This window comes from Mustelus asterias, chromosome 20, assembly GCF_964213995.1.
Source record: "Mustelus asterias chromosome 20, sMusAst1.hap1.1, whole genome shotgun sequence".
Taxonomy (NCBI): Eukaryota; Metazoa; Chordata; class Chondrichthyes; order Carcharhiniformes; family Triakidae; genus Mustelus; species Mustelus asterias.
The window spans coordinates 1,439,525-1,467,072 of NC_135820.1; the positions used below are offsets into that span (position 1 = coordinate 1,439,525).

Genomic DNA, 27,548 nt, shown 5'->3' on the forward strand with positions numbered 1-27,548 from the left:
CACAGGAGCGAAGACTCGACGAAGGAGACGGCCTTGCCCATTCGGAAGACTGACCGAAGGAGGAAGCTGCCATCGAGACTCACCTTCGTGACGATGGGACAGAGGGACTCAGAATCGAGCCTGCAGTTCAACCAAACCATCTTTACAGGTAGTATACTTGAATCTGGGGTATCCTCTTGTTTTATGTGGGTAATTTAAGGGTTAATAGTGTTATTATTAATCAACTCGTTGAACCTTTACTTATGTTTGTCCTTTGTCCATCTTGCAAATAAGGACACCGGGGTAAAACCTTAGAGTAAGCAAACTGGTCGAAAGTATCTGAAAATTAACAGGTACGACAACGTGACCCAAAGGGGTCAACAGTCGGATAGCATATGTAAGACAGAGGAAATCGCAACAAGGCTGCAGATGCCCTGTGGCTGTGTGTTCATGTTCTGAAAATGTGCTAGTAATACCGTTTGCTTACATCAAAGGTGTTGGACACTCTGCCACTGGGCTGGGCACACATTGTCGGCCAGATGTGTACACAAGGGACCTGAAATGTTTGTTGAAAGTCAGTACAAAGATGATCAGAAGCTGGATCTAAATATTTCTGGGTAACTATTGATGCAAGACAGTTGGAACTACGATGCTATTTACATACTTTATAGAACAGTTCCCAGTGTAGAACTTCCCAAGCATTGGCCATCTTTATCTGGGAACTTCTTAGGGTGAGGCGGTTACCCAGTACATCTTTGCACCCCCTCCCACCAAGCTACATTCGATACAAGGTTTCCCAAACTTTTCCAGCCACAGAACCTCTACTGACCTCCCAGAAGTATCAGGGAACCCCAAAATCCATTACCATGTTAAAGACAGGTTTTTCTGTAAAAGCAGAAACAAAATGTAAACAAGTCCTTTCCAGCTATATTTATAAAACTACATAGTATATACATGCCCACCCCAATATCCCCCTCAGAGCCATCTCTCCCCTGCCCCTCCTCACATTAGCCCCTCCCATGGTCCTGCCTCACATCAGCCTTTCCTATTATTTTTAAACCGCACAATTTTCTTACTTAGAATGTTTGTTGCCCTCCACTGCCGTTGTCGCTCCTCCAATGCTGCTCTTTCCTCCCCCCCTCCGCCCCCCCCCCCCCCTCGCTCCTCCCTCCCGTCACACATACTGTCTCTCTGCTCACTCAGCCGTCTGACCTTCGCCTCCCATTTTTGTGCTCGGCACCCAAAAACAGAAAAAAACCCCAAAAATAAAAGCAGCCAATCAGAGCCAGGATTCCACATGAGCTGGCTGCTCATAGGTTGACTAGTGATGCCAATGTTCATAGACCGGCCACAGGTTGGACAATTTGGTTTTCAGTTCTCTCCCCCACCCCACCCCCCTTTTTTGAATCTTTGCAGCAATGTTCTACATCAACACACTCACATTCTCGCGTGTTTTCTTTCAGCTTTGTCAATTGCCCGCAGATCCCCTGGAACCTGCGGAATCTAGATTGGGAACCCCTGCTACATATATAATCCAAACAAACCATTCGATTAGATTCCAGCTTGTAAATCACTCTAAAATACCTGCTTTTTGATATATAAAGATCTCTGAAACACTTGATTGGTGTGGGTCTTATATTCAAACAAGTTAGAACATTTAATCACTCCAATTTAATTATGAGACAATATATAATTTATAGATGAAGATTTTTCTGGTTTAGTGACCTTCAGGAGAGGGATGTTTGCACAGAATATGGAACCTTTTCCAACTTCGGCTCAATTCCAGCACCAAACACTCCACGAATTAGATACAGAGTAAAGCTCCCTCGACACTGTCCCCATCAAACACTCCCAGGACAGGTACAGCACGGGGTTAGATACAGAGTAAAGCTCCCTCGACACCGTCCCCATCAAACACTCCCAGGACAGGTACAGCATGGGGTTAGATACAGAGTAAAGCTCCCTCGACACTGTCCCCATCAAACACTCCCAGGACAGGTACAGCACGGGGTTAGATACAGAGTAAAGATCCCTCTACACTGTCCCCATCAAACACTCCCAGGACAGGGACAGCACGGGGTTAGATACAGAGTAAAGCTCCCTCTACACTGTCCCCATCAAACACTCCCAGAACAGGGACAGCACGGGGTTAGAAAGAGTATAGTGTTAGGAAAGCAAAGGTATTTTCAAAGGTTTTATATTTGTATCGGGAAAAATTAGAAATATGGCATAGTTTTAATTTAATGTTTCTTTGCCTGAAAGGAACCTGCAGTTTCAGGCTGGACAAAAGGTGTTTGTGTGTTAAGTTCCAACCATGATATGGAGAGTTACGGTGTGAAGAATATAGTTGCTTAGCAACAGGAAGACTCCAAGAGGGGAGAGGTTTCCTTTGCTCTTTAGTTTTAGCGGAAAAGCTAGGGCAGTTGCAGATAGACAGCTGGAGAGGGGACATCGCTCTCAACTTTGCTAGAAGAAAAAAAACAGTAATCATTTAGAAAGTCAGTGCCAGAAATCTAAAGAACAGCTACTGAAGGAAACTAGAGGAATGTAGATGTGTTTCCAGGAAGCCTGAAGTTAAAGAAGCAAAAGAAGAACTGGGAGCAGAACAGAGTACTGTTCATTTCAAATCACAGAACTAAAGAAAGAGCTGGCTGGTGTGAAGCCAGAAAGATATCTCAAGTGGTTCTAAGGTTTGTGATAATTTAGTACAGTTTGTGAGACATTAATTGAAATAATTACGGAGCAATTGGTGGCTGGATATCAGGATGTGGGTGTGTAAAAGCAGTCAAGACAAAGAAATCCTAAAAGGGGTTGGCATATAATCTGGAGTGGATTCACTAGTAGAGGTGGATCGGAAGGTCTGTTTGAAAGAGTCCTTTGGAAAACCTGGACTGGATTTCGGATTGCAAACCACTAATGGGAAATCATAGAAATCATAGAAATCCGACAGTACAGAAAGAGGCCATTCGGCCCATCGAGTCTGCACCGACCACAATCCCACCCAGGCCCTACCCCCATATCCCTACATATTTTACCCACTAATCCCTCTAACCTACGCATCTCAGGACACTAAGGGCAATTTTAGCATGGCCAATCAACCTAACCCGCACATCTTTGGACTGTGGGAGGAAACCGGAGCACCCGGAGGAAACCCACGCAGACACGAGGAGAATGTGCAAACTCCACTCAGACAGTGACCCGAGCCGGGAATCGAACCCAGGTCCCTAGAGCTGTGAAGCAGCAGTGCTAACCACTGTGCTACCGTGCCGCCCTTTGTGAGGGAAGAATTTAAAGCGTGTTTTCGGGAGTAGGGATTAGAAAGCCTTCTGTCACAATCATCTGGTCAGATTCGGAGGAGAAATCCAAAGATACTAACTTGGGTTCAAAGAGTAGTGTGTCATCCTGTACGCATCAAGGTAAATCTGGGTGTTGATTAGATCATTCTAACTTCAAATATACATAGTCATCCGTGTTAATCTTAAAACCTTGGGTATTTGTTAAGCTAAGGGAGAGTAAAGGAGCATAGTATTATAATCCATTTTTTCCATTGTTAAAACTAATTAATCGCCCTGTGACTCTGTTTTTCCACATTTGATTAAAAAAAGATACGGTCTTTTGAGCCAGGGTTCCATTCTGGGATGTTCCCTTCCGGTTATATCAACTAGGTGCATAACAAAAGCTCCCTCTACACCGTCTCCCTCAAACACTCCCAAACAGGTACAGGACAGGGGTTTAGATAGAGAGTAAAGTTCCCTCTACACTGTCTGAATTCCATCCTTTGTGGAACCTCGATATTCCGTCTAGAATATTTGGTGTCTTAGGGGTGCATCACATTTCATTGAATGATTTGTAATCTGAGCTGTTATGATCAGAAGTTAGTTGGTCTCGTGATAGATGGAAAATTGACATTATAAACTGATTGGAACTCACCAGTAAAAAACAGTTTACCAGAAGAATAATTGTTCCACCTTGCTGAGCCCTCCCAGCGAACAACAAAATATGGATTTCTATATATACACAAGTCTCTCTCTATATTTGTTCTTAGGACTTGAACATTTATAGCCCATCCTTAGTTGTCGCTGAGGTGATGGGTGAGCTGCCTTCTTGAACCGCTGCAGTTGCTGATGTGCAAATCCACAGTGCTGTTAGGGAGGGAGTTCCATGACTTAGATCCAGCAACACTGAAGGAACAGCTGATATATTTCTAAGCCAAGATGGTGAGTGAGGGGAGCCTCCAGGTGCTGGTATTCACAGGTATCTGCTGCCCTTGTCCTTCGAGACGGAAGCGGTCATGGGTTTGGAAGGTGCTGCCTAAGGAGCCTTGGTAAATTGCTGCTGTACATTTTGTAGATGCCACACACTTCTGCTGCTGTGCATTGGCGATGGACGGAGAGAATGTTTGTGGTTAGCGTGTCATTCAAGTGAGGTTTTGTGCTGGATAACGTCAAGCCTCGAGTGTTGTTGGAGCTGTACCCATCCAGGCAAGTGGAGAGTATTCCATCACACTCCTGACCTCTGTCCTTGTAGATGGTAGACAGGCTTTGGGGAGTCAGGAATTGAGTTACTCACCACACGATTCCCAGCCTCTTGTAGCCACAGTATTGATATGGCTAGTCCAGTTCAATGATAACTCCTAGATGTTGATAGTGGACGGATGCAGTGATGGTAAGGCTGATGAATGTCAGAGCTGGTTAGATTCTTTGTTGTTGAAGGCCAATGCCTGGCACTTGCGTGGCATATATTACTTGCCAAATATCAGTTCAAGCTTGAATGTTGTCCAGGTCTTGCTGCATTTGGAATGGAACTGAACATTCATCGGCAAACATCCCCAGTGGGGTCTGGTAGTGCAGCAACTGCACAGAATTAAGTAGAATTTACAGTTCAGAAAGTTATTGAGCCAAGGTGGCCTGCGTGAGATGATATTTTTACAGTCAATTTTAATGTAAAATATATTCTGCAGTTAATAGGAATCTTCGTCTTCTTCATCATCATTGTCGGAGTCTTCCCTTGCTTCTTCATTTTTCCACGTTTCAAGTACTGATGGTAAAGGGATTCCATCAAAGTTCAGGGTGGGGGGGACAATCTCATCTTCTGGGGAAATTACTAATGTTTCCATCCTGTTGAATTAACGGTAAAGAATGGGGTGAGATGGCAGAAATGCCTGTGAATACAAGACAATCATAGAATCCCGACAGTGCAGAAAGAGGCCATTTGGCCCATCAAGCCTGCACTAGACCCCATCCCTGTAACCCCATGTATTTACCCTGTTAATCTCCCTGACATTAAAGGGCAATTGAGCATGGCCAATCAACCTAACTCGCACATCTTTGGACAGTGGGAGGAAACTGGAGCACCCGGAGAAAACCCACGCAATGGGTGGGATTCCATGCTTTCCCTGCCACATGTTTCTCAGCAGCATGCTAGTGCATCTCACTAGCAGCGGGATCTTCTGATCTGCCTTCAAGAATGGGATTTCCCATGGATTCCATCCCACTCCGTCAGGAAAGCTGCTGCAGAGATGTGCTTTCGGCGGGACTGGAGGATCCCACCGGCAAAGAAATCCAGCCAATGATGTGGAATAATTAGAGAATTACATTAAATCCTGGGACCCATCCCTTAACCTTTTTTGCACTGAGTGGCTAAAAATATGGCAAAGGAAGCTGGCCTTGTTTCACTCGCTCCCCCAGACATGAGCCATTCGGGCCATCTGCTCCGTGCTAGCATTGATGCTCCCCTGAGCCACTTCCCTTGAAATCTAGGCTCAAAACCCTATTGACATCTAGGCCCATCACTTGGCTGCTCTGAGGCAGTGCGAACCCCAGCCAATGATGTCAGCGCATCCTCGTGACTCCTTTCTAATATCTCCCAATCTCTTGGTGGAATTTTCTGATTTTGTTTGCAGATTGGAACAGTGGACGGGAAAAACAAGGCGGGGGTGGGGGTGAGAGGTGGCGGGGAGCAGCCAGCTCCAAGGACAACTTCCTTCACCATATTTTTTAGCAACTCAGTGCAAAAACAAGTTAAGGGATGGATCCCAGGATTTAATGTCGCTGACTGAGCCCACTCCACCTACCCGGCCTTTAAAAGGGGCACTTTGATTTTTAAAAAATAGAATCAACCCACCTCCCACTGAACTCCGTCCCCACCCCCTTCTCCCCCACAATGCAACTGTGACCCCAGGGAATAACCCCCACCTGCCAGTATTTGACACGTGCCCCTCTGGAGGCAGTAGGCTGCACTCACCTCTGCCCCTCCTGTGCTCATCAGGTGTACAACATGGGGCTCAGTCGTGATTCACATTAGCGTGAGGGAACGAGGGGGTGGGCTGATGATATTTAAATCTGTATGCATGGGGATCCCAGATCATCATTACATTATTGGCAGGGCCAATCGACCCGGGACATCCCACCACTGTTACGCCGGTTTTGGTCTCCTGAGAGATTTTCTACCCTTGCCACCATTCCCCCTCCTCCAAAAGGAGTGGAAAATGCCACCCCCACAACATGCCCTGATTTTACCTCTTTCCCAATTACTGCTTTTCCCTATTAACTCTCCCATTTCTGATATTGCCTGCTTTACCCATTCTGCTATTCCCTGCGTAACTCATTTCCTGTAATCTATCTACCCATCCCTGTTATTCCCCGTCTAACTATGAATGTTTATACATGAATGAATCTTACCTCTGCATAAAATCCATCATATCCTGGAATACAAAGAATGATACATTACCACCTTTACTTCGAATTATTCACATACATTTACACACTCGCTTTCTCACTCATCCTTACATACAAACACATTTATACCCTCACACTCAAACACATTGTTACAGACACCTAAACACACACACCTACAGAGTGGGGAGGGGGCAGAATAATGGTCCTGTCACTGGAATACTGACCCAGAGACCCAGGCTAATGCTCTGGGGAATAGCCACAAATCCCATGGCAGCTGGTGGAATTTAAATTCAATTGTTTAATCTGTAATATATTGCTGCACTTGGCAGTGACGCCTACATCCCATTAAAGAATTTTAAAAATGCAGAAACTGACAACACATACTCATCAATTGTTAAACTCTGGTTGTATTCAGTGGAAGGAAGTGACAGGGGACCAAGATGGATCCCAAGAACTAGCTGTCATACAGCTACAGACAAAGTGGACACTTTAACAGTGTGTTTCCTCACACTGCGTCTTTCTGAACTCCATCAGGTTGTCATTGCTGAGATGTGGCACTCAACCTCCATTGCTCCTGGAAGTGGGCATTCTCAACACAGTGGGTGTGGAGTTTGCTGGTTGTATCTGGGTTGGTGACAATTGATCTCATTCAGTGTTTTAGGGATTTAGAAGGGGACATTGGGGCTCCCACTATTTCTTCCACACCCCCTCTGCCTCCCCGAGAGGGAAATTCACATTTGGAAAGGCTCAGGATTCTTCCAAGAGAATACTGATTTACAGTAGCTAAGCGCCACAGGAAGGGGAAGAGAAAGGAGAAGAGTAGAGAGAGGACAGAATGAAGGGGTGTGGGGCAGGGAAAATGACAGAGGTGAGGGGCACAGAGACAGGCAGAAAGAAAAAGACAGGGCAAGGGACAAAGAGGAGGAAGGCGAAAGATAGGGACAGAGAGAGAGAGAGAGAGAGGCAAAGGACAGAAATGGTGACAGGAAGAGAGACAACGAGAACAGAGAGAGGGAAAGAGTAAAAGAACAGGGGATCAGAGACAATGTTTAATAGGATGTGAAAGTGAGGATGTGTTTAAGTATGAGAGAGTGACTGCATGTGAAAATGAGTGTGTGTGTGTGTGTGTGGTAGTTTATGAGAGTGAATGTGAATGAGTATGAAAATGAGAACGTGCAAGTCTGTGAAAATATGAGTCAGTGTATGAAGGAGAGTGTGCGAGGTTGTAAGCGTGTGTGTGCGCGCGACAGGGAAGATACACTTGCCTGTGTGTGATAGTAGATGTATGAGTGGGAGTGTTTGACTGTATGATTGTGGGAGTGAGTGCGAGATTGAGAATAAGAGAGTTTGTCTCTGAGGCGATTCCCAGCTCTGAGCATCTTTCAGGATGTCTGCAAGCAGTTTGCCTGCCTCTGCCCCACTACTGTCCAGGAATGAGGTGGCAGGGAGAGAAGGGGAGTAATATAGGGAACTGCAGGTAATTGCAGAAATAACTAACGCATGCACACGCAGAGGAGAGGAAACAAAGTCACAGAAAGAGACAAAGGAGATCACTGCACAGAACCCGTGGATCAACCCAAAGTCATACTTGGACAAAAGTGAACTGATCCTGGACCCTGGATGCCTCCTCGAATGAGGAAATAGTGTTTCCACAGTCCTCCAGCCTGTGAGTGGTCTGTGCCTGCAGTCCATGGATGGAGTCCAGGTGGCTATTGCCAACGTGTTGCATGTCGATCATCAGCCGTTCCTTCTCATTCTGGAGGAACTCGATCAGGCGGTCGATCTGCTCCTCTGTCCTTTCCTTAGCGTCTGAGATCTCCCCCTGAGCACATTGAAAGCACGCAGTCAGTCAAAACCTGGAGAACTAAACAGACACATACAGTACACATGCCTGGGGATGGCTGAAACTCCACAAGGCAAATTAGAATTATAGAATGTATACAGCACAGAGGTGCTATCTCTCTGCAGGAGGAATTTACCTAGTCCCATCCCCTGCCTTCCCCCCACCTGGCAATGTTTCTTACCGTTCAGATAATGATCCAGATTACGAGTTCCCTGGGCCTACAGATCCTGTCTTTTGTGATCCATTTCTCTCTCCTGTCCATGGCTCTGTATTTGTGTGCGTGTCCTGCCTGTGTCTGAGTCTCTCCTGTGTGCCTCCAGTGAGTTTAACCTGAAGTCCTACTACATTTTATGGTTATATTCCAGTCTGCCTCTCCTTTATGCTTTGATCCCAACGCAATTCTTTTTATTTCTTATTCCTACAATTTACTGCTAATTTCCAAATCAGATAATGATGAAATTCCCTTCCGGAAGCCTCAACCGACCCCCACCACACTATCAGGCACTGCATTCCTGATTCTATTTTGCTGTGTAAACAAGTTATTTTTTTTCTTCATTATGTCACTGCTGTACTCCCCACTTGCTTGGATGGGTGCAGCTCCAACAACATTCAAGAAGCTTGGCACCATCCAGGACAAAGCAGCCCTGCTTGACTGGCACCCCGTCCACAAACATTCACTCCCTCCATCACCAACGAGCAGTAGCAGCAGTGTGTACTATCTACAAGATTCACCAAGGCTCCTTAGGCAGCACCTTCCAAACCCACGAACACTTCCATCTAGAAGGACAAGGACAGCAGATACCTGGGAACACCATCACCTGCAAGTTCCCCTCCAAGCCATTCACCATCCTGACTTGGAAATATATCGGCCGTTCCTTCGCAGTCGCTGGGTTCCTTCGCAGTCCCTCCCTAACGGCATTGTGGGTCAACCCACAGTATGTGGACTGCAGCATTTCAAGAAGGCAGCAGTGTCGAGGGGCAACTAGGGATGGGCAATAAATGCTGGACAGCCAGCGACGCCCATGTTCCACAAATGAATTTTAAAAAGTTACTTTATTTGACAATCTTGAAGTTGGGGGAATCATGAAATCACTTGACAATTTGGGGAAACCATGGGATTTTAGAATATAAATGCTGGGGCCTGTTAACACTAACTTGCTGATAATTGCAATGTGTGTTTTTTGAGAAATATGGCACATGACTTGGGGGGTGGGGGGGGGAAAAGAGAGGAGGGGAGAGAGAGAGAGAGAGGAGAGAGAGAGAGATACGGAGCCGGGAACGGAATGGATCGCCTCCGCTTGAGGAACCGATATGGAGAACAAAGGAGGCTACATGTTGAAACAGACATGGTTAACTACCACAGCACGGATGCAAGTTGAGTGCCTCCCCCAACTAAACCAGGGCCACCTGTTACCCGTCTCAGGTTGTCCTTGGACATATTGCTCATCTCTGTTTCCTTACTTCTCTTCCGAATCCTTAATGTGCTGCTATCAGCACCCTTCTTAGCCAAGATCACCAACACTTATGTTCCCTTTGTCTTTCACTCCATGACATCTCTCCCTCATCTCCACTTATCACTGGCCCTCTATCCAGCCCCCAGCCACAACACTATAAATATCATCCTACTTCCAATTCTCTTCAGGTCCGTCAAAGAGTCACCCAGACTCGAAATGTTGGCTCTGTTCCCTCTCCCCAGGTGCTGTCAGACCTGCTGAGATTTTCTAGCATTTTCTGTTGTGACAACAGAGATCAATTCCCCTGCGTGTATACTGGTGATAAACTTTGCCCGATTCACTTACAGGTAAGCAGTGAGGGTCTTTACTTTGACACTCAACAACAACCTGAATCTGTGCCCCATTGTTCTCGACCTCTCCACAATGCGAATAGTTTCTCCCTATCTACCCAAACTAGACACAGCCGAGTTTTGAACACCTGTCAATTCTCCCTCTTGACCTTCTCTTCACCAAGACAAACAGCCCCAGATTCTCCAATCTATTCAAGTCATTGAAGTTCCTCATCCATGGAACCATTCTCATGAATCTTTCCTGGTGCCTCTCTCTCAATGTCTCCATGTCCTTCCTAAAGTGTGACACTCACAACTGGCCACACTACTGCAGCTGAGGCTGAACAAGTTTATCATCACTTCTTTGGTTTTGTACTCTGTGCTCCTATCTATATAAAGCCCAGGGTGCTTCATTAACCATGCTCTCAACCCAGGCCACCACCTCCAGTGATTTGTGAACATATACATACACAACTAGGTCCCTCTGCTCCTGCACCTTTCAAATTGTACCCTCCGCGTTCTTCCTACCAAAAAACAAAATGAACCATTCACACTTCCCTGTATTGAATTTCATCTGCACCATTCCACCAACCTGTCTGAAATTCTAAACCATCCTCAAGGTTCACAACACTTGCAAATCCGCAACTTTCAGTACTGCACCCTGTAGATCCAGGCCTAGGTCATTATTATATAGCGGGGCACCCATGATTGGGGGAAGCTTGACTGTAAACCCTACTCCAGTTTGAAGAACAAGCAGTCACCACCACACTTGTTTCCAATCACTCAGCCAATTTCGCATTCCTGCTATCAAGCCGAGAACTTTTGGATTCGCAACACTTGGGAGCACGCGAGTCCTCTGTGCTGAGCTCAACAGAGCTTGAATTATGGTTTAAAGTCACAGATGAAACAAGTGAAGGAGACAATCAGGCAGATCTCCGTCACACTGAGCTAACTCAACGTTAAACCACATATTAAGAATTAATGCACTTCTATCTGATCTTTTTGCCCCATAAAACATGTCAGTAGAATTAAATTTACAACCACATTTTCCTTTATCATTTCAGGTATATTACAAATCCTGTGCAATGGCAGCAATCCGAATCTCTACGGACTTTGCAGGTCAATCTATGTCCAACAACCTGCTCTGAAAACTCTGCTTGCTGTATCAAATTCCAGCACAGCAGCTGCAGCAATCCACAACATTCGAAAACAATCAACAGCTTTCAAAACCAAACGAATCACAACATTCCAAAAGGAAAGATAATCTCTACCCCTGTCCCATGTGAATCATCAATTTATAAAGTCCCAGGATCCACATCTGCATCTCCGCCAACAACTGATCAGTTTTCCCTGAGCCGCATCTTAGTGCGAAGTTTCACTGAAATCGGTCCATTAGTTTTTTGAAATGTAGTCTTTTCAAACAGGCTAACAAACGTGGTTTCCACAGCAGAGGCAACAGGTGAGGATCATCTCACCTTCGCTTTCTCCTCCAGCTCTGTGTACTGCAGGATCTGTACAGACAACTTGGCGCGGGTTTCCTCCAAACCTTCGATGATATCTGGCAGCATCTTCTGCTCAGAGAGAAGGGAAGACTTTCAATTTTATAGAACAACGATTTGAACAGGCTTCGTCATCCTGAGGCACTTTGCAGAACCGTTAATCAAACGAGCACCGGGAGACACAAACTGCATGGGTACAGCACACAAATCCAAGCGTAACGCCACACTAAAGTCACGAGCAAACCAAGCACAAGCGCTAACACAATCCCAGCAAAAATGCAACAGAAGCACAGCGATAATGGTGCACCAATGCAGCACAGGCACAGCACTAATGCAGATGCATGTAACACTAAAACCCTCCCAAACATCATCCAAACGCAACTTGAACAGACAGTTGAGACAAACTTGTGCAGCATCAATACTATTAGAACGTTAATGACTCAACAATACATTGCCCACAAGGGCCACCTTTGAGTGGTGTCAAGCCGATGTCAACATTCACTTTGCTAAATACATTAATTATTTCCAACGCCGAGTATTCCCCATCGATGTACTCCCGGAGCCTGTAATGTTCATCCAGCAGTAAGGATACTCCAGTTCAAGCAATAAAAGAACTAACTTCTCAAAGTAAATCAAAGAAAAGGTTAAATAAAAGGAACTTCATTACACCACCACTCAGGCCACAAATACTCCCCACAAGCCCCAACTGCTTTATATTTATACCAGGCCAGAGCTTGTCATTTTGGTAATCCCTCAGACACCAAGGAGCAATTTAGCATGGCCAATCAACCTAACCCACACATCTTTGGAGTGTGGGAGGAAACTGGAGCACTCGGAGGAAACCCATGGGGAAAACGTGCAGACTGCGCACAGTTGCCCAAGGCCGGAATTGAACCCAGGTCTGTGGCACTGGGAGGCAGCAGTGCCAAGTATTGTGCCGCCCAACATTGTCTACTGGGTCAGCTGACCCTCTCAACATCTTACCATTGGTTACATTATAAGATGTAGATTTACCTTCCAATCTTTGGTGACCTCCGCTAGCGGCTTGGCGGTGTGGCCCTCATGACGATCGCTCGATACACACAAGGGGCACAGGAGTTCCCACTCCTTGAAGCATAAATGAGTCACTACTTCATCACGGTGAATCCGGCAGCCCCTCTCTCCCAAGCAGTTCTCAACAGCATCATGTAAATCCTCCACCTCCTCTGGAGAGGGAGACAAGAAAAACACAATTCTTGATCAAAACACAGTAAAATATCAAATGCAGTTAACACTGAACAAAAATGAAGTAACTCACCTCCTGACTCCCACTTGCCTGGATGGGTGCAGCTCCAACAACACTCAAGAAGCTCGACACCATCCAGGACAAAGCAGCCCCGCTTGATCGACACGCTAACCACACACATTCACTCCCTTCACCACTGACACTCAATGGCAGCCATGCGTACCATCGACAAGATGCATTGCAGCGACTCAAGGCTCCTTAAACAGCACCCATCCAAACTCACGACCGTTACCATCTAGAAGGACAAGGGCAGCAGATATCTGGGAACACCACCACCTAGAGGTTCCCCTCCGAGTCATTCACCATCCTGACTTGGAAATATATCGGCCGTTCCTTCACGGTCGCTGGATCTAAATCCTGGAGCTTCCTCCCTAACAGCATTGTGGGTGTACCTACAACACAGGGACTGCAGCAGGTTCAAGATGGTGGCTCACTCACCACCTTCTCACGGGGCAATTAGAGATGGGTAATAAACGTTGGTCTAGCCAACGACACCCAGATCGCATAAATGAAATGTTTAAAAGTCCGCAGGGGGAAGGTAGCCTCGTGGTTACGTTACTGCACGAGTAATCCAGAGGCCTTGACTAAAGCTGCAGAGTTGAGTTTGAATCCCAATGCCAGTTGGGAAATTTCAATTGATTTAACTCACATGGCTGGAATAAAATACAAAGTCTCATGTTTGCATTGTCATAACACGTCCAGTTCCCCAAAAGGATGGCATTTGTTATCCCTACCCATTCTGCTTTACTCAACTCCCAATCCACAGCAACGTGGTTGACTCTTAACAGCTCATCAAGAGACACAATTTCAAGGGCAATTAGGGACATGCAATAAATTCCGGTCATACCGACGGCACCAACATTCCAAGAATGTGCAACACTGCAGCATTCCCTCACTACTGACCCTGGTAGAGTGAACCTAGGTGACATGCCCCAATCATTGGAGAGGGACTCGAATAAACAACCTGCTGACTCCGAGGTGCTGGGAAACGTGATCAACTGAACCTCAACTGTAGAAGGAGACCCTCTGGGTGAAGGGCAATGGAAAAGAAGGAGATTTGTGACTTACCCAGATGTGTGAGACGCTCTTTATCCTTCATCATCTTGCTGTAGGCTTCCACCAGCCTTACGAGCACCAGGTGCTTTGACATGGCTGGCTTGTCCTGGTAGGACTCTCTGCATATGGGACACCGGTAATCCTCTCCCTCCTCCACCGTGGCAAAGACCTGCTGGATGCAGGTGCTGCAGAAGCTGTGCTCACAGGGCAGGCGCACAGGCTCTTGGTAAAGTCCCATACAGACGCTGCATGTCAGCTCCACCCCAAAAGCGCTCCCCTCTGCTGCTCCCTCCTCATCATCACCCAGGAACTGGGCCATCGCTCAGGCAGCGCAGAGGCCTCCCCCGCTGGGTGGAAAGGAAGCTGGGCGCCAGATCTGGGAGAAACAAGAAATGCACATTTAGTTATCGCCGGACTTCACCACCTCAGGACGAACCAAATCTGTCACTATTTGTGACTGCTCAGATCCCGAAGCTGGACAAAAATCTCGGCAATTGATAACATTCGCACCACCCAAGTACCGACCAACGAGAGAGAGAGAATCAAGCCACCTCTCCATGACATTTAATAGGGAAACCATCTTAACTGGTGAAACTTTGAGCAGTGGAACTCCAAAGAGACTTCATAGATTCTACAGTGCAGAAGGAGGCCATTCGGCCCATCGCGTCTGCACCAACTACAATCCCACCCAGGCCCTATCCCCACAACTCCACGTAATTACCCTCCTAACCCCCTGCACTAAGGTGCAATTTAGCATGGCCAATCCACCTAACCCGCACATTTTTGGACTGTGGGAGGAAATTGGAGCACCCAGAGGAAACCCACGCAGACATGGAGGGAATGTGCAAACTCCACACAGACAGTGACCCAAGCCGGGAATTGAAGCCGGGTCCCTAGCACCGTGAGGGTGCTAACCACTGTGCCACTCAGACTTGGGGCAGGGTGGCCGCAGGGGTCTGGGTACACAGATCATTAAACAGTCATGGAAAAGTGCAAGCGTACAGAATTCATACAGGGTTTGAGAGAATAGATGCAGGAAGGAGGCTTCTCCTGGTTCTTGGAGTCCAGAACCATGAGGATAAGGGGGCAGCCATTTTAAACTAAGAGGATAAATTTCTTCACTCAGAGGTGTTGAGTGCCTTTGGAATTCACTCCAGAGAGCTGTGGATTTCTAGACATTAAAGCTATCAAAAGGATACAAGTATTTTTATTTGTTCATGGGGTGTGGGCATCACTGGCTAGGCCAGCATTTATTGCCTATCCCTAGTTTCCCTTAGGTCAGTTGAGAATCAACCACATTGCTGTGACTCTGAAGTCACATGTAGGCCTGACCAGGTAAGGAAGGCAGATTTCCTTCCCTAAAGGAAATTAGTGAACCAGATGGTGCAGGAAAATAGCATTGAGATAGATGATCAGCTGTGATCCAGTTGAATGGTGTAGCAGGTAGCAAGGGGCTGAATGGCCTGATCTGCTTTCTATTCTCAAGTACAGAAAATAATTTCAACGGTTAATGTAAAGCTAACCCTTCTATCTTGAGGACTAGAAAAACAGGGGTTAAAGGTCACACCTCAGCTACACAAAGCAGAGGGCAGACCACACCCAGAGTCAGTGTGAACAGTTCTGGACCCCACACCTTAGGAAGGATATACTGACCATGGAGGGATCGCAGTGTAGATTTACTACAATGATACCAGCTCTCTCAGGGTTAAACTACAAGGAGAGATTAAACACAAATTTAGCTCGTGTTCCCTGGAATTTCGACACTTGAAGGGGGATTTGCTCAAAGTTATCAAGATATTAAGGGGAACAGTCAGGGGTCGATAGAGAGAAATTATTTACACTTGTCGCGGGGAGTCTTGGGGGGGGGAACCAGGGTGCAGAGTCTAATAAATGAGAGGCTGACCATTCAGGAGTGATATTAGGAAACACTCCCACACAAAGAGGTTTAGAGATTTCCTCAGAAATAGCACTGATCAATTGTTCATCAGTAATAGGAGCAGGATTAGCCCATTCAGCTCATCAACCTTCTCAGCCATTCAATATTATAGTTGATCTTGATATGCCCTTAACACCACAGCAGCACCGAGAGAAAGCAAAAGGACACTGCAACACTGGGACAGACAGACAGACAGACAGTCAGCAGCACTTAGAGCTGGAATAGTGGCTACACAGGACGGCACGGTGGCACAGTGGTTAGCACTGCTGCCTCACAGCACCAAGACCCAGGTTCGATTCCCGGCTTGGGTCACTGTCTGTGTGGAGTCTGCACGTTCTCCCCGTGTCTGTGTGGGTTTCCTCCGGGTGCTCTGGTTTCCTCCCACAGTCCGAAAGATGTGCTGGTTCAGTGCACTGGCCATGCTAAATTCTCCCTCGGTATACCCAAACAGGAGCATGGTGACTAGTGGATTTTCACAGTAACTTCATTACAGTTAGTGTAAGCCTAATTGTGACAATAATAAATAAGTAAACAAACAAGGCAGAGAGCTGATTACCGAGAGATTAAAAATAGCATTAGAGTGCAGTGGGAAATCGGAGAGCTAGCTTGGAGCTCCTAAGTGACATCAGGATTAAAATGTAATGCGGGGCAAGTAGAAGCATTTGATTGGGCGAGTACCGTTCCAGGTAAGTATTTACTACTTGTATCGCTTATAATTTGTAAGGTTGTTATTTTAGGTATTATAGTTTAAAAGGGCTATATTCTGTAGTAACTAGGATACGGGAAGAAGGGCCCCAAGTAAATTATTTGATTTTATGTATCTTCCAAAAGGTTTAATTTAAAGGGGTAAGTCATGGCAGGAGAGCTGAAGGTTCTGCTGCACGGGAGAAGAGTAAAATGTGAGAGAATGCAATAATTATAGGGGATTCAATTGTAAGGGAATAGATAGGCGTTTCTGTGGCCACAAACAGGATGGTATGTTGCCTCCCTGGTGCTAGGGTCAAGGATGTCTCAGAGCAGCTACAGTAGTCGTGGTGCACATTGGTACAAGTGATACAGGTAAAAAAAAGGGATGCAGTCCTACAAAGTTGAAAAGTAGGTCCTCAAGCAAAGTGATCTCAGGATTATGACCAGTCAGTGCCACATCCTAGTCAGAAGAGCAGTAGCAGGATACATCATGAATAATTGGCTGAAGGGACCATGTGAAGGGAAAGGCTTCAGATTCCTGGGATATTGGGACCGGTTCTGGGGGAGGTGGGACCTGTACAAATTGAATGGGTTACACCTGTGCAGGACTGGGACTGATATCCTAGGGGGAGTATTTGCTAGAGTGATTGGGGAGGGTTTAAACTAAAATGGTTTCACATTTGCAAGGAGTCAGAAGAGGAGTAAACACGGACAAGAATAAAAGACAAGAAGGGAAATAAGAAAAGTGATAAGCAGAAAAATCAAATAGGGAAAAATAATGGGAACGGGTCAAGGAATATTAAAAGACAAGACTTAATGCTTTGTACTTTAATGCGTGTGGAGCATTCGCAATGAAGTGGATGAATTAATCACACAAACAGATATAGTTAACGGATATGATCTTGTTTGGAATATGGAACCATGGCTACAGGGTGACCAGGGAGGACTGACAAAAAGGAAAAGATGGCGGAGTTGCATTACTGGTGAGAGCAGAAATTAACAGTGACGCAGGATATTAGTTCCAACAATGTGGAATCTGTATGGATAGAGCTGAGGAACACCAAGGGGATAGCGTTAAACAGAAAATTAGAGACATGCGAATGAGCAACATCTGTAATTATGGGTGACTTTAAACTACATATTAGATAAATTAGTCACAATACCGTAGAGGAGCAATCCTTGTGAGTGTGTACGGGATGGTTTTCTGGAACAATACATTGTGGAACCCACTGGAGAACAGGCCACCCGAGACCGGGTATTGTGTAATGAGAAAGGAATAACTGGCAATCTAGTTGCGCGACACCCCTTGGGGGTGAGCAACCATAATAAGTGTGACAGAGTTGACTGAGACCAGGATCTTGAATCTAAATGAAGGAAACTCTGATGATGAGGTATGAGTCGGCTATAATGTATTGGGGAACGTTGTTTAAAGGGATGACCATGGATAGGCAATGGCAAACATTCAAGGAACGCATAGGTGAACTGCAACAATTGTTCATTCCTGTCTGGTGCAAAAATAAACAGAAAGGTGGCCAAACCATGGCTTACAAGGGAATTTAGAGATAGTATTAGATCCAAGGAAGAGACAAACAAATTGGCCAGAATAAACAGCGGACCTGAGGATTGGGAGCAGTTCAGAATTCAGCAGAGGAGGACAAAGGGATTGATTAAGAAGGGGGAAAATAGAGTATGCGAGTAGGCTTATGGGGAACTTAAAAACTGACTAAAAGTTTCTATAGGTCTTAGTCAGAAACAGGGGAATTTATAACAGGCAACAAATAAATAGCTGAGCAACTAAATACATATTTTGGTTCTGTTTTCACAGAGGAGGACACAAATAACTCACCAGAAATGCTGAGGAACGCAGGGAGACAAGGAACTGAAGGAGATCAGTATTAGCAGGGAATTGTTGTGGAAATTGATGGGACTGAAGATCGATAAATCCCTGAGAGCTGATAATCTACATCCTAGAAGTGGCCCTAGAAATAGTGGATGCATTGGTGGTCATCTTCCAAGATTCTATAGACTCTGGAACAGTTCCAATGGATTGGAGGGTCGCTAATGTAACCCTACTATTCAAAAGGGGAGGTAGAGAGAAAACAGAATTATAGACCTGTCAGCCTGACATTAGTGGGGAAAAGATTCGAGTTCACTATAGAAGATTTTATAGCAGAGCACTTGGAAAACAGTGGCAGGATCGGACAGAGTCACCATGGATTTATGAAAGGGAAATGTTTGACAAATCTACTGGATTTCTTCAGGAATGTAACTAGTAGAGTTGATGAGGGGGAGCCAGTGCATGTGGACTTTCAGAAGGTTTTCAACAAAGTCCCACATAAGAGATTAGTGTGTAAAATTAAAGCGGATGGGACTGGGGGAATTGTATTGAGATGGATAGAAAACTGGGTGGCAGACAGGAAACAAAGCGTAGGAATCAACAGGTCTTTTTCCAAGTGGCAGGCAGCAACTAGCGGGGTACCACAGGGATCAGTGCCAGGACCTGGCTATTCAGACTGTATATTCATGATTCAGTTGAGGGAGCTAAACGTAATCTCCAAATTTGCAGGAGACACTAAATTGGGTGGGAGGTTGAGCTCTGAAGGGGATGCAGGGATGCTTCATTGGGATTTGGACAGGCTGAATGAGTGGGAAAATGCATGGCAGGTGCAGAATGTGGATAAATGAGGTTATCCACTTTGGTAGCAACAATAGGAAGGCAGATTATAATCTGGATGGCTATAGACAGAGGGGGAATACACAACGAGACCTGGGTGTCCAGTCACTGAAGGTAAGCATGCAGATGCAGCTGGCGGTGAAGGCGGCAAATAGTGTGTTGGCCTTCACAGTGGGGGGGATTTCAGTACAGGAGCAGGGATGACTTGATAATTATATAGGGCCTTGGTGAGACCACACCTCAAATATTGTGTGCAGTTTTGGTCTCCTTATCTGAGGAAGGATGTTCTTGCTATAGTGGGAGTGCAGCAAAGGTTTACCAGACCGATTCCTGGGATGGCTGGACTGATGTATGAGGAGAGATCAAGTCGGTTAGGGTTATATTCACTGGAGTTCAGAAGAATATAGAGGGATTTCATAGAAACTTATAAAATTCAAACGGGACCAGACAGGGTAGATGCAGGAAGGAGATTCCCAATGACAGGGGTGCCCAGAACCAGGATTACAGTCTGAGGATACAGGATAGACCGTTTAGGACAGAGATGAGGAGAAATGTCTTCACCACAAAGGGTGGTGAGCCTGTGGAATTCTCTACCACAGAAAGTAGTGGAGGCCAAATCATTGAGTTTTCAAGAAATCGTTAGATCTCGCTCTTGGGGCTAAAGGGATCAAATGATACGAGGAGAATGTGGGAACAGGTTACTGGTTGATCAGCTATAATCATAATGAATGGCAAATAGACTCGAAGGGCTGAATGGCCTACTCCTGCTCTGATTTTCTACAGTTCTGTGTTTCCCTGCCTATCCCCCATAACTCTCATCTCCCTCATCAGTCAATAATCTAACTCAACTTCAAATCGAATCAGACCCACAACGTCCACAGCCCCTCTGGGGAGAGGGAATTCCAGACTAACCACCCTCTGACAGAAGAAATTCCTCCTCATCGGGGGGGGGGGCACCCATCCTGACAAGTACTCCTCAAAATCTTTAACCTTTTGTTACTTTTAAACCCGAGATCTCGAAAGATTTTTGTTATGCAAAGATGTTGAGGGACTCGGGGGGACACTGACTCGAACCCAGAGCTTCTGACTCAGAGGTACAGATGCTAAACACTGTGCCACAATGGATCCAAAAGTATACTTAATGCTAAAAATGCCTTCAGTTTATGTTATTATAAAATACTTGCGGGTCTTGTCTGCAGGGCTTTGGATGGGGGCGGGGTAAGAGAGCAGAGCAGTGGGGCCAATTAGATAGTTCTTGCACAGGTATGAAGGGCCAACTAGCCTCCTTCTGTGTTGTGAAATTCTATGCTGGTTTGACACTTTGGCAAGGTCAGCTTCCTTCTGGAGTCAGATCCAGCCCTGTCCAGGAAACAGCAGTCCCCATATATCCCCCAATTGCCCACAAACACTCGCGTATTTGGCTAAAATATTAAGAAATCTCTGAACGGCACCACAGGGGAACAACCTATCAGCAAGTAGGAGCCTCTCAAAGGCGATAAATGACAGTTTAAAATTCACAGCTAAGTGACAGACTTTACCTGGTGCAAGAAAACTGGCCTCCTGGTTCTGCTCTCTCTCTCCCTCTCGCAGCAACTCTTTCACTTTCAGTTTCTTACTGCAGTTCCTGAAATGGAGGGGACCTTTTTTAAAATTTAAAGGTTCCATCGGCTAACACTGCATCATAGGAGGACGTGAAACAACAGCTCTGATTCAAAGCCAGCCCAACTCTAACGAGAGGGGGTCTAACCACCTCCCCCCACCACCCTTTGATATTCAATGGCACTCTTATCTCCAACTCCCACACTGTCGCTCATCTCCTGACTGCCCCACCCCATCAACGTTATAATTTAAAGTTAGAATCATAGAAACCCTACAGTGCAGAAAGAGGCCAGTTGGCCCATCGAGTCTGCACCGACCATAATCCCACCCAGGCCCTATCCCCATATCCCTACACATTTACCCGCTAATCCCTCTAACCTACGCATCTCAGGACACTAAGGGGCAATTTTAGCATGGCCAATCAACCTAACCCGCACATCTTTGGACTGTGGGAGGAAACCGGAGCACCCGGAGAAAACCCATGCAGACACGAGGAGAACGTGCAAACTCCACACAGACAGTGACCCAAGCCGGGAATCGAACCCAGGTCCCTGGAGCTGTGAAGCAGCAGTGCTAACCACTGTGCCACTGTGCCGCCCACTGTGCCACCCTGCCGCCCACGTTAGTAAACGTTTGAGCAATGAAATTATAAACAGCCTCTCACCACACTGTAGCCTTTCACCCGACTGAGCTCCCTGCTGATTCTGGGCTTCTTGTTATTTCATCCTCGGATTTCCATCGACGAGCCTACACCAGGTAGTGGCTTCGGCTGATAGCTCCTCGTCCTCCGAACAGCTCCAGGCAGGTGGCCTCAGCAAGTGAATCCGTCTCTCACATCTGCAGTGACACGATAAGACCTGTCCCCATCTCCCCACCCACTAAAATGGAGGGCACGCCCTGAGGCAAAGGGAGATTGAAAATCTATCCACCCTGTGGCCGATGAGGCAAAATAGATTTCTTTCTCTGCCTCTGTTCTGTACCTGTCCTGGGAGTGTTTGATGGGGACAGTGTAGAGGAAGCTTTACTCTGTATCTAACCCCGTGCTGTACCTGTCCTGGGTGTGTTTGATAGGGACAGTGTAGAGGAAGCTTTACTCTGTATCTAACCCCATGCTGTACCTGTCCTGGGAGTGTTTGATGGGGACAGTGTAGAGGAAGCTTTACTCTGTATCTAACCCCGTGCTGTACCTGTCCTGGGAGTGTTTGATGGGGACAGTGTAGAGGGAGCTTTACTCTGTATCTAACCCCGTGCTGTTCCTGTCTGGGGGACTGGTAGACTGATTCTACACTGCGGGACAGTGTAGAGGGAGCTTTACTCTGTGTCTAAACTCGTGTTGCACCTGTCCTGGGAGTGTTTGATGGGGAGAGTGCTCTATTGCTTAGAACCCTACATAAGAACTCGGTCCATCACTAAAATATCTGAACTGTGTTGATTTATTTGGCATTATCAGACATGAAGAATTATACATTCAAAAACTTTTTTTTGGTGTCACAGAAGGTGAACAAACATTTTCCTGAAAATCCCACAGTAACAACTGTTCAAATACATAAAAAGCTTAATTGCACCTTGCAACAAACATCAGAAAGCTTAACACTTTTACAGTTAAATATTAAAACTGGTATAATTTAATAATTTAGATTTAAGTTAAGCACAGCTGACGTGAGTCAGTGTAAGGCTGGGCAGGAACTTGTCCAGTAAACAGAGCTCTAACATGCCTAGGCTCAAAGTTCTCCAATTCCCTACCTAAACTGTCCACACCCCTCTCCCTCCCTTTAAAACCACTTCTTTGACCAAGATTTCGATTGCCTGTCTTAATGCCTCTCCAACTTTGGCTGGGTCTGACAAATCACTTCTGCAAAGCCCCTTGGGACATCTTACCGTATCAAGGGCACTACATAAATGCAGGGGAGGGGCAAGGAATCAACGACTGTATAAAGATGCTGCAAGAGAGATGATCGCACTGAAAAGGGAGAGGGGCTCAGAGAAAGGAGCAGTCACTGATGTTCTGATCTTCACCCAACCAATTTTGACTCTGAGGAGCTGAACTAAGAGCTGTGTGAATCTATTTGCACCCAGACAGCAGAGGGGCACTCTGACACAAACACAACGGAGGCATACGTGCATGCACATGCACAGATAGACATGCACATTTTTAAGTTTATTTATTAGTGTCACAAGTAGGCTCACATTAATACTGCAATGAAGTTACTGTGAAAATCCCCTAGTCGCCACACTCTGGCACATGTTCGGATCAATGCACCTAACCAGCACGTCTTTTGGACTGTGGGAGGAAATTGGGGCACCCGGAAGAAACCGACACAGACACGGAGAACATGCAGACTCTGCACAGACAGTGACCCAAGCCAGGAATTGAACCTGGGTCCCTGGCGCTGGCAGCAGTGCTAACCACCGTGCCGCTCACACAGGCATGCACACACATACGTATGTAGGTGTGCACATGCATGCAAACATGTACGTGCACAAACAGACAGGATCTCTGCATCAAGGTACTTTCCTAAAGAGGGTCTGAAGGTCACGTTAAGCACACTGTTCTTTGCACAGTGAATAAGGAATATGAAAAACAACCTCATTCGTATCGCCAGTAAGCAGCTGAAGATTATCAGACCAGGTGAGGTGCCAGGTTCGATTCTTGGGCAAGCTACAGTGCGGATTGGTGTCAACAGAATAAAAGACTTGCATTTGCATAGCACCTTCCACAATGTCAGCAAGTCTAAAAGCGTTTTATAGCCAAAGGAGTACATTTTATCTTCAATAAATGGGATCTCTCTGGTTATGTATGAAACTCAGATGGCAATTTCTGCACAGCAGGATACCACAACAGCAAGTATTAATGATTGGATAAACTGTATTTTAGTAATGTTAATTGAGGGATAAAGATTGGTCCCAGGACACAGGGGAGAACTCTGCCCCTTGTTCCTCTACCAAAATAGCTATGGGATCTTTTATGTCGGTTTAACGTCCGATTCAAAAGACAGCACCTCTGGCAGTGCAGCACTCCCTTGGTGCAGCACTCCCTTGGCAATGCGCCTATCGGCCTGGATTGGGGCCCCAAGTCTCTAGAGTGGACCTTCAGTTCATGATCTTCCGGATCAGAAGCAAGAGAAAGCTACTCGCTGAGCCCACAGCTAAGCAGTAACTTGGTGGTACTGCAAACTTGTTGCCCCATCACTGCCCACCCATAAGTGTAAACGGGATGGTAATGAGGACAAGACAATTTAGGCCCATGTCTGATGGTGTGCATGAGCTAACCAGGGCTGGTTGCTGCTTTCAGTTAAGAGTTAAAGCATGTGGAATGAGTGGAGCACGTGGCTGTTTTATCTTATGCGTGATGAGAATCAAGCTCCTTAATTTACCTTTCCGACAAACATGCGTCAAGTGAAAAAAAGAGTGAATTTCTCTACTCAATCTACGACTGGCAAGACTGAGGCTATAACTAAGCTAGTAGAGTTGTGAAAAGGTTGAGGCAGGTACAGAAAAAGAGTTATAGAAAGTGAGACACAGGAATGGATACAGACAGAGAGAGGAAGAGAAACACACAGGAACAGGCGGGCATGGTGGCACAGTGGTTAGCACTGCTGCCTTACAGCACCAGAGACCTGGGCTCAATTCTTGCCTCGGGTCACTGTCTGCGTGGAGTTTGCACCTTCTCCCTGTGTCTGCGTGGGTTTCGTCCGGGTGCTCCGGTTTCCTCCCATAGTCTAAAGGTGTGCGGGTTAGGTGAATTGGACACGATAAATTGCCCCCTACTGTCAGGGGGATTAACAGGGTAAACAAGTGGTGTTATGGTGATAGGACCTGGGTGGGATTATGGTCTGTGCAGACTCAATTGGCCGAATGGCCTCCTTCTGCACTGTAGGGATTCTAAACACAGGAACAGACAAGTACATAAAGACAGTAATACACACACAAGAGAGGCACGATGGCGCAGTGGTTAGCACTGCTGTCTCACAGCGCCCTGAACCCGGGTTGAATTCCAGCCTCAGATCACTCCGTATGGAGTTTGCACATTCTCCCCATGTCCGCGTGGGTTTCCTCCCACAGTCCAACAGATGTGCAGATTAGGTGGATTGGCTATGCTAAATTGCCTCTTAGTGTCAGGGGGATTAGGAGGGTAAATCTGTGCGGTTACGGTGATAGGGCCTGGGTGGGATTGTGGTCGGTGCAGACCCGATGGGCCGAATGGCTTCCTTCGGCACTGTAGGGTTTCTATAAATTTATGACACTGACAGTGAGGAAAGAAAGAGGAACAGAAGCCAACACCCAGACAGACACAGACACCACCCACCCAGGACACACACCCACCCCAGAACAGACAGAGACAGAGACACAGATACACACACACACACCCCCACCCAGACAGACATGTTTAGCAGTTCCTCTAGTGGTCCTGTTGGTTCCTGGTGCCGGACTGGGTTATTCACTTTACAACCAACATGCTGGATTAAAAGGTTGAAGAAACTGCGACACGGAGATGAAGGAACCTCAAGAGAGAGAGGAGGGCAGGCAGGTACAAACCAATCCCACTCCATGTCGCTGTCACAATTCACTGACATTCCTTACACTGAGATCAACAACTCAGGTAGGATTATTTTTTTTAAAAAGCTCTTTGATGTGGCCCAAACCTACCAGAATTCACGATTTTAATGATCTTAGGCCTCATTTAGCAACATATATATATCTTTATAAAACAACCTCCTGGATAGTGCAGAAGACACTCCTCACTAACCGTTATCCTATATACAATATATCTTCACTAACCATTGCTTTCCTCTGAAGTAAGTCATCCACCTGCTCAAGCCCACTGCTGCTGGAGAAATAAAGCAAGAGACAACTCACTCCGCTCCCTCGGAAAGGGTCACTCGATTACAGGAGTTTTCTAACTAAATGGGTAAACTAGAAAACAGAGTTGGAGAGTGGCAGGAGGGAAAAAAAAAACAGATAGAGGAAGAGTGAAGGGAAGGGAAGGGAAGGGAGAGGGGGGAGAAGGGAAGGGAAGGGAAGGGAAGGGAGAGGGGGGAGAAGGGAAGGGAAGGGAAGGGAGAGGGGGGAGAAGGGAAGGGAAGGGAAAGGGAAGGGAGAGGGGGGAGAAGGGAAGGGAAGGGAGAGGGGGGAGAAGGGAAGGGAAAGGGAGAGGGGGGAGAAGGGAAGGGAAGGGAGAGGGGGGAGAAGGGAAGGGAAGGGAGAGGGGGGAGAAGGGAAGGGAAGGGAGAGGGGGGAGAAGGGAAGGGAAGGGAGAGGGGGGAGAAGGGAAGGGAAGGGGAGAGGGGGGAGAAGGGGAAGGGAAGGGAGAGGGGGGAGAAGGGAAGGGAAGGGAGAGGGGGGAGAAGGGAAGGGAAGGGAGAGGGGGGAGAAGGGAAGGGGAAGGGAGAGGGGGGGAGAAGGGAAGGGAAGGGAGAGGGGGGAGAAGGGAAGGGAAGGGAGAGGGGGGAGAAGGGAAGGGAAGGGAGAGGGGGGAGAAGGGAAGGGAAGGGAGAGGGGGGAGAAGGGAAGGGAAGGGAGAGGGGGGAGAAGGGAAGGGAAGGGAGAGGGGGGAGAAGGGAAGGGAAGGGAGAGGGGGGAGAAGGGAAGGGAAGGGAGAGGGGGGAGAAGGGAAGGGAAGGGGAGAGGGGGGGAGAAGGGGAAGGGAAGGGAGAGGGGGAGGAAGGGAAGGGAAGGGAGAGGGGGGAGAAGGGAAGGGAAGGGAGAGGGGGGAGAAGGGAAGGGAAGGGAGAGGGGGGAGAAGGGAAGGGAAGGGAGAGGGGGGAGAAGGGAAGGGAAGGGAGAGGGGGGGAGAAGGGAAGGGAAGGGAGAGGGGGGAGAAGGGAAGGGAAGGGAGAGGGGGGAGAAGGGAAGGGAAGGGAGAGGGGGGAGAAGGGAAGGGAGGGAAGGGGGGAGAAGGGAAGGGAAGGGAGAGGGGGGAGAAGGGAAGGGAAGGGAGAGGGGGGAGAAGGGGAAGGGAAGGGAGAGGGGGGAGAAGGGAAGGGAAGGGAGAGGGGGGAGAAGGGAAGGGAAGGGAGAGGGGGGGAGAAGGGAAGGGAAGGGAGAGGGGGGAGAGGGAAGGGAAGGGAGAGGGGGGAGAAGGGAAGGGAAGGGAGAGGGGGGAGGAAGGGAAGGGAAGGGGAAGGGGAGGGGGGGGAAGGGAAGGGAAGGGAAGGGAGAGGGGGGAGAAGGGGAAGGAAGGGAAGGGAGAGGGGGGAGGGAAGGGAAGGGAAGGGAGAGGGGGGAGAAGGGAAGGGAAGGGAAGGGAGAGGGGGGAGAAAGGGAAGGGAAGGGAAGGGAGAGGGGGGAGAAGGGAAGGGAAGGGAAGGGAGAGGGGGGGAGAAGGGAAGGGGAAGGGAAGGGAGAGGGGGAGAAGGGAAGGGAAGGGAAGGGAGAGGGGGGAGAAGGGAAGGGAAGGGAAGGGAGAGGGGGGAGAAGGGAAGGGAAGGGAAGGGAGGAGAAGGGAAGGGGAAGGGAGAGGGGAGAGGGGGAGAAGGAAGAAGGGAAGGGGAAGGGAAAGGGAAGGAGAAGGGGGGGAAAGGGAAAGGGCA

At 47.3% G+C, this 27,548-nt stretch overlaps 1 protein-coding gene across 4 annotated transcripts; it reads right to left on the reverse strand.

Annotated features, from left to right (window-relative positions):
- Positions 1-1,587: 1,587 nt before the first annotated feature.
- Positions 1,588-21,825, reverse strand: LOC144508370 (E3 ubiquitin-protein ligase TRIM39-like). 4 transcript variants are annotated; one of them, XM_078236225.1, is made up of 8 exons: positions 21,683-21,811; positions 20,958-21,043; positions 14,135-14,498; positions 12,796-12,986; positions 11,758-11,853; positions 8,245-8,478; positions 6,660-6,682; positions 1,588-5,096 (listed from the first exon to the last, which is right to left on the reverse strand). In XM_078236225.1, exons 3-8 carry the CDS (start codon positions 14,439-14,441, stop codon positions 4,940-4,942), a joined length of 1,008 nt encoding a protein of 335 aa, XP_078092351.1. In that variant the 5' UTR covers positions 14,442-14,498; positions 20,958-21,043; positions 21,683-21,811; the 3' UTR covers positions 1,588-4,939. The 4 variants fall into 4 exon arrangements, with proteins under 4 accessions (XP_078092351.1, XP_078092353.1, XP_078092352.1 ...); XM_078236227.1 differs by lacking the exon at positions 6,660-6,682 and having other exon boundaries at positions 8,221-8,478; XM_078236226.1 differs by lacking the exon at positions 20,958-21,043 and having other exon boundaries at positions 21,683-21,789.
- Positions 21,826-27,548: the final 5,723 nt, after the last annotated feature.

Coding starts and splice junctions, on each gene's coding strand:
- LOC144508370 (XM_078236225.1), bottom strand. CDS start 14,441: ATGGCCCAGTTCCTGGGTGATGATGAGGAGGGAGCAGCAGAGGGGAGC. Junction 11,854..12,795: donor AGGTCACCAAAGATTGGAAG/GTAAATCTACAT, acceptor CTCTCTGAGCAG/AAGATGCTGCCAGATATCAT. Junction 8,479..11,757: donor AGCTGGAGGAGAAAGCGAAG/GTGAGATGATCC, acceptor CAATGTGCTCAG/GGGGAGATCTCAGACGCTAA.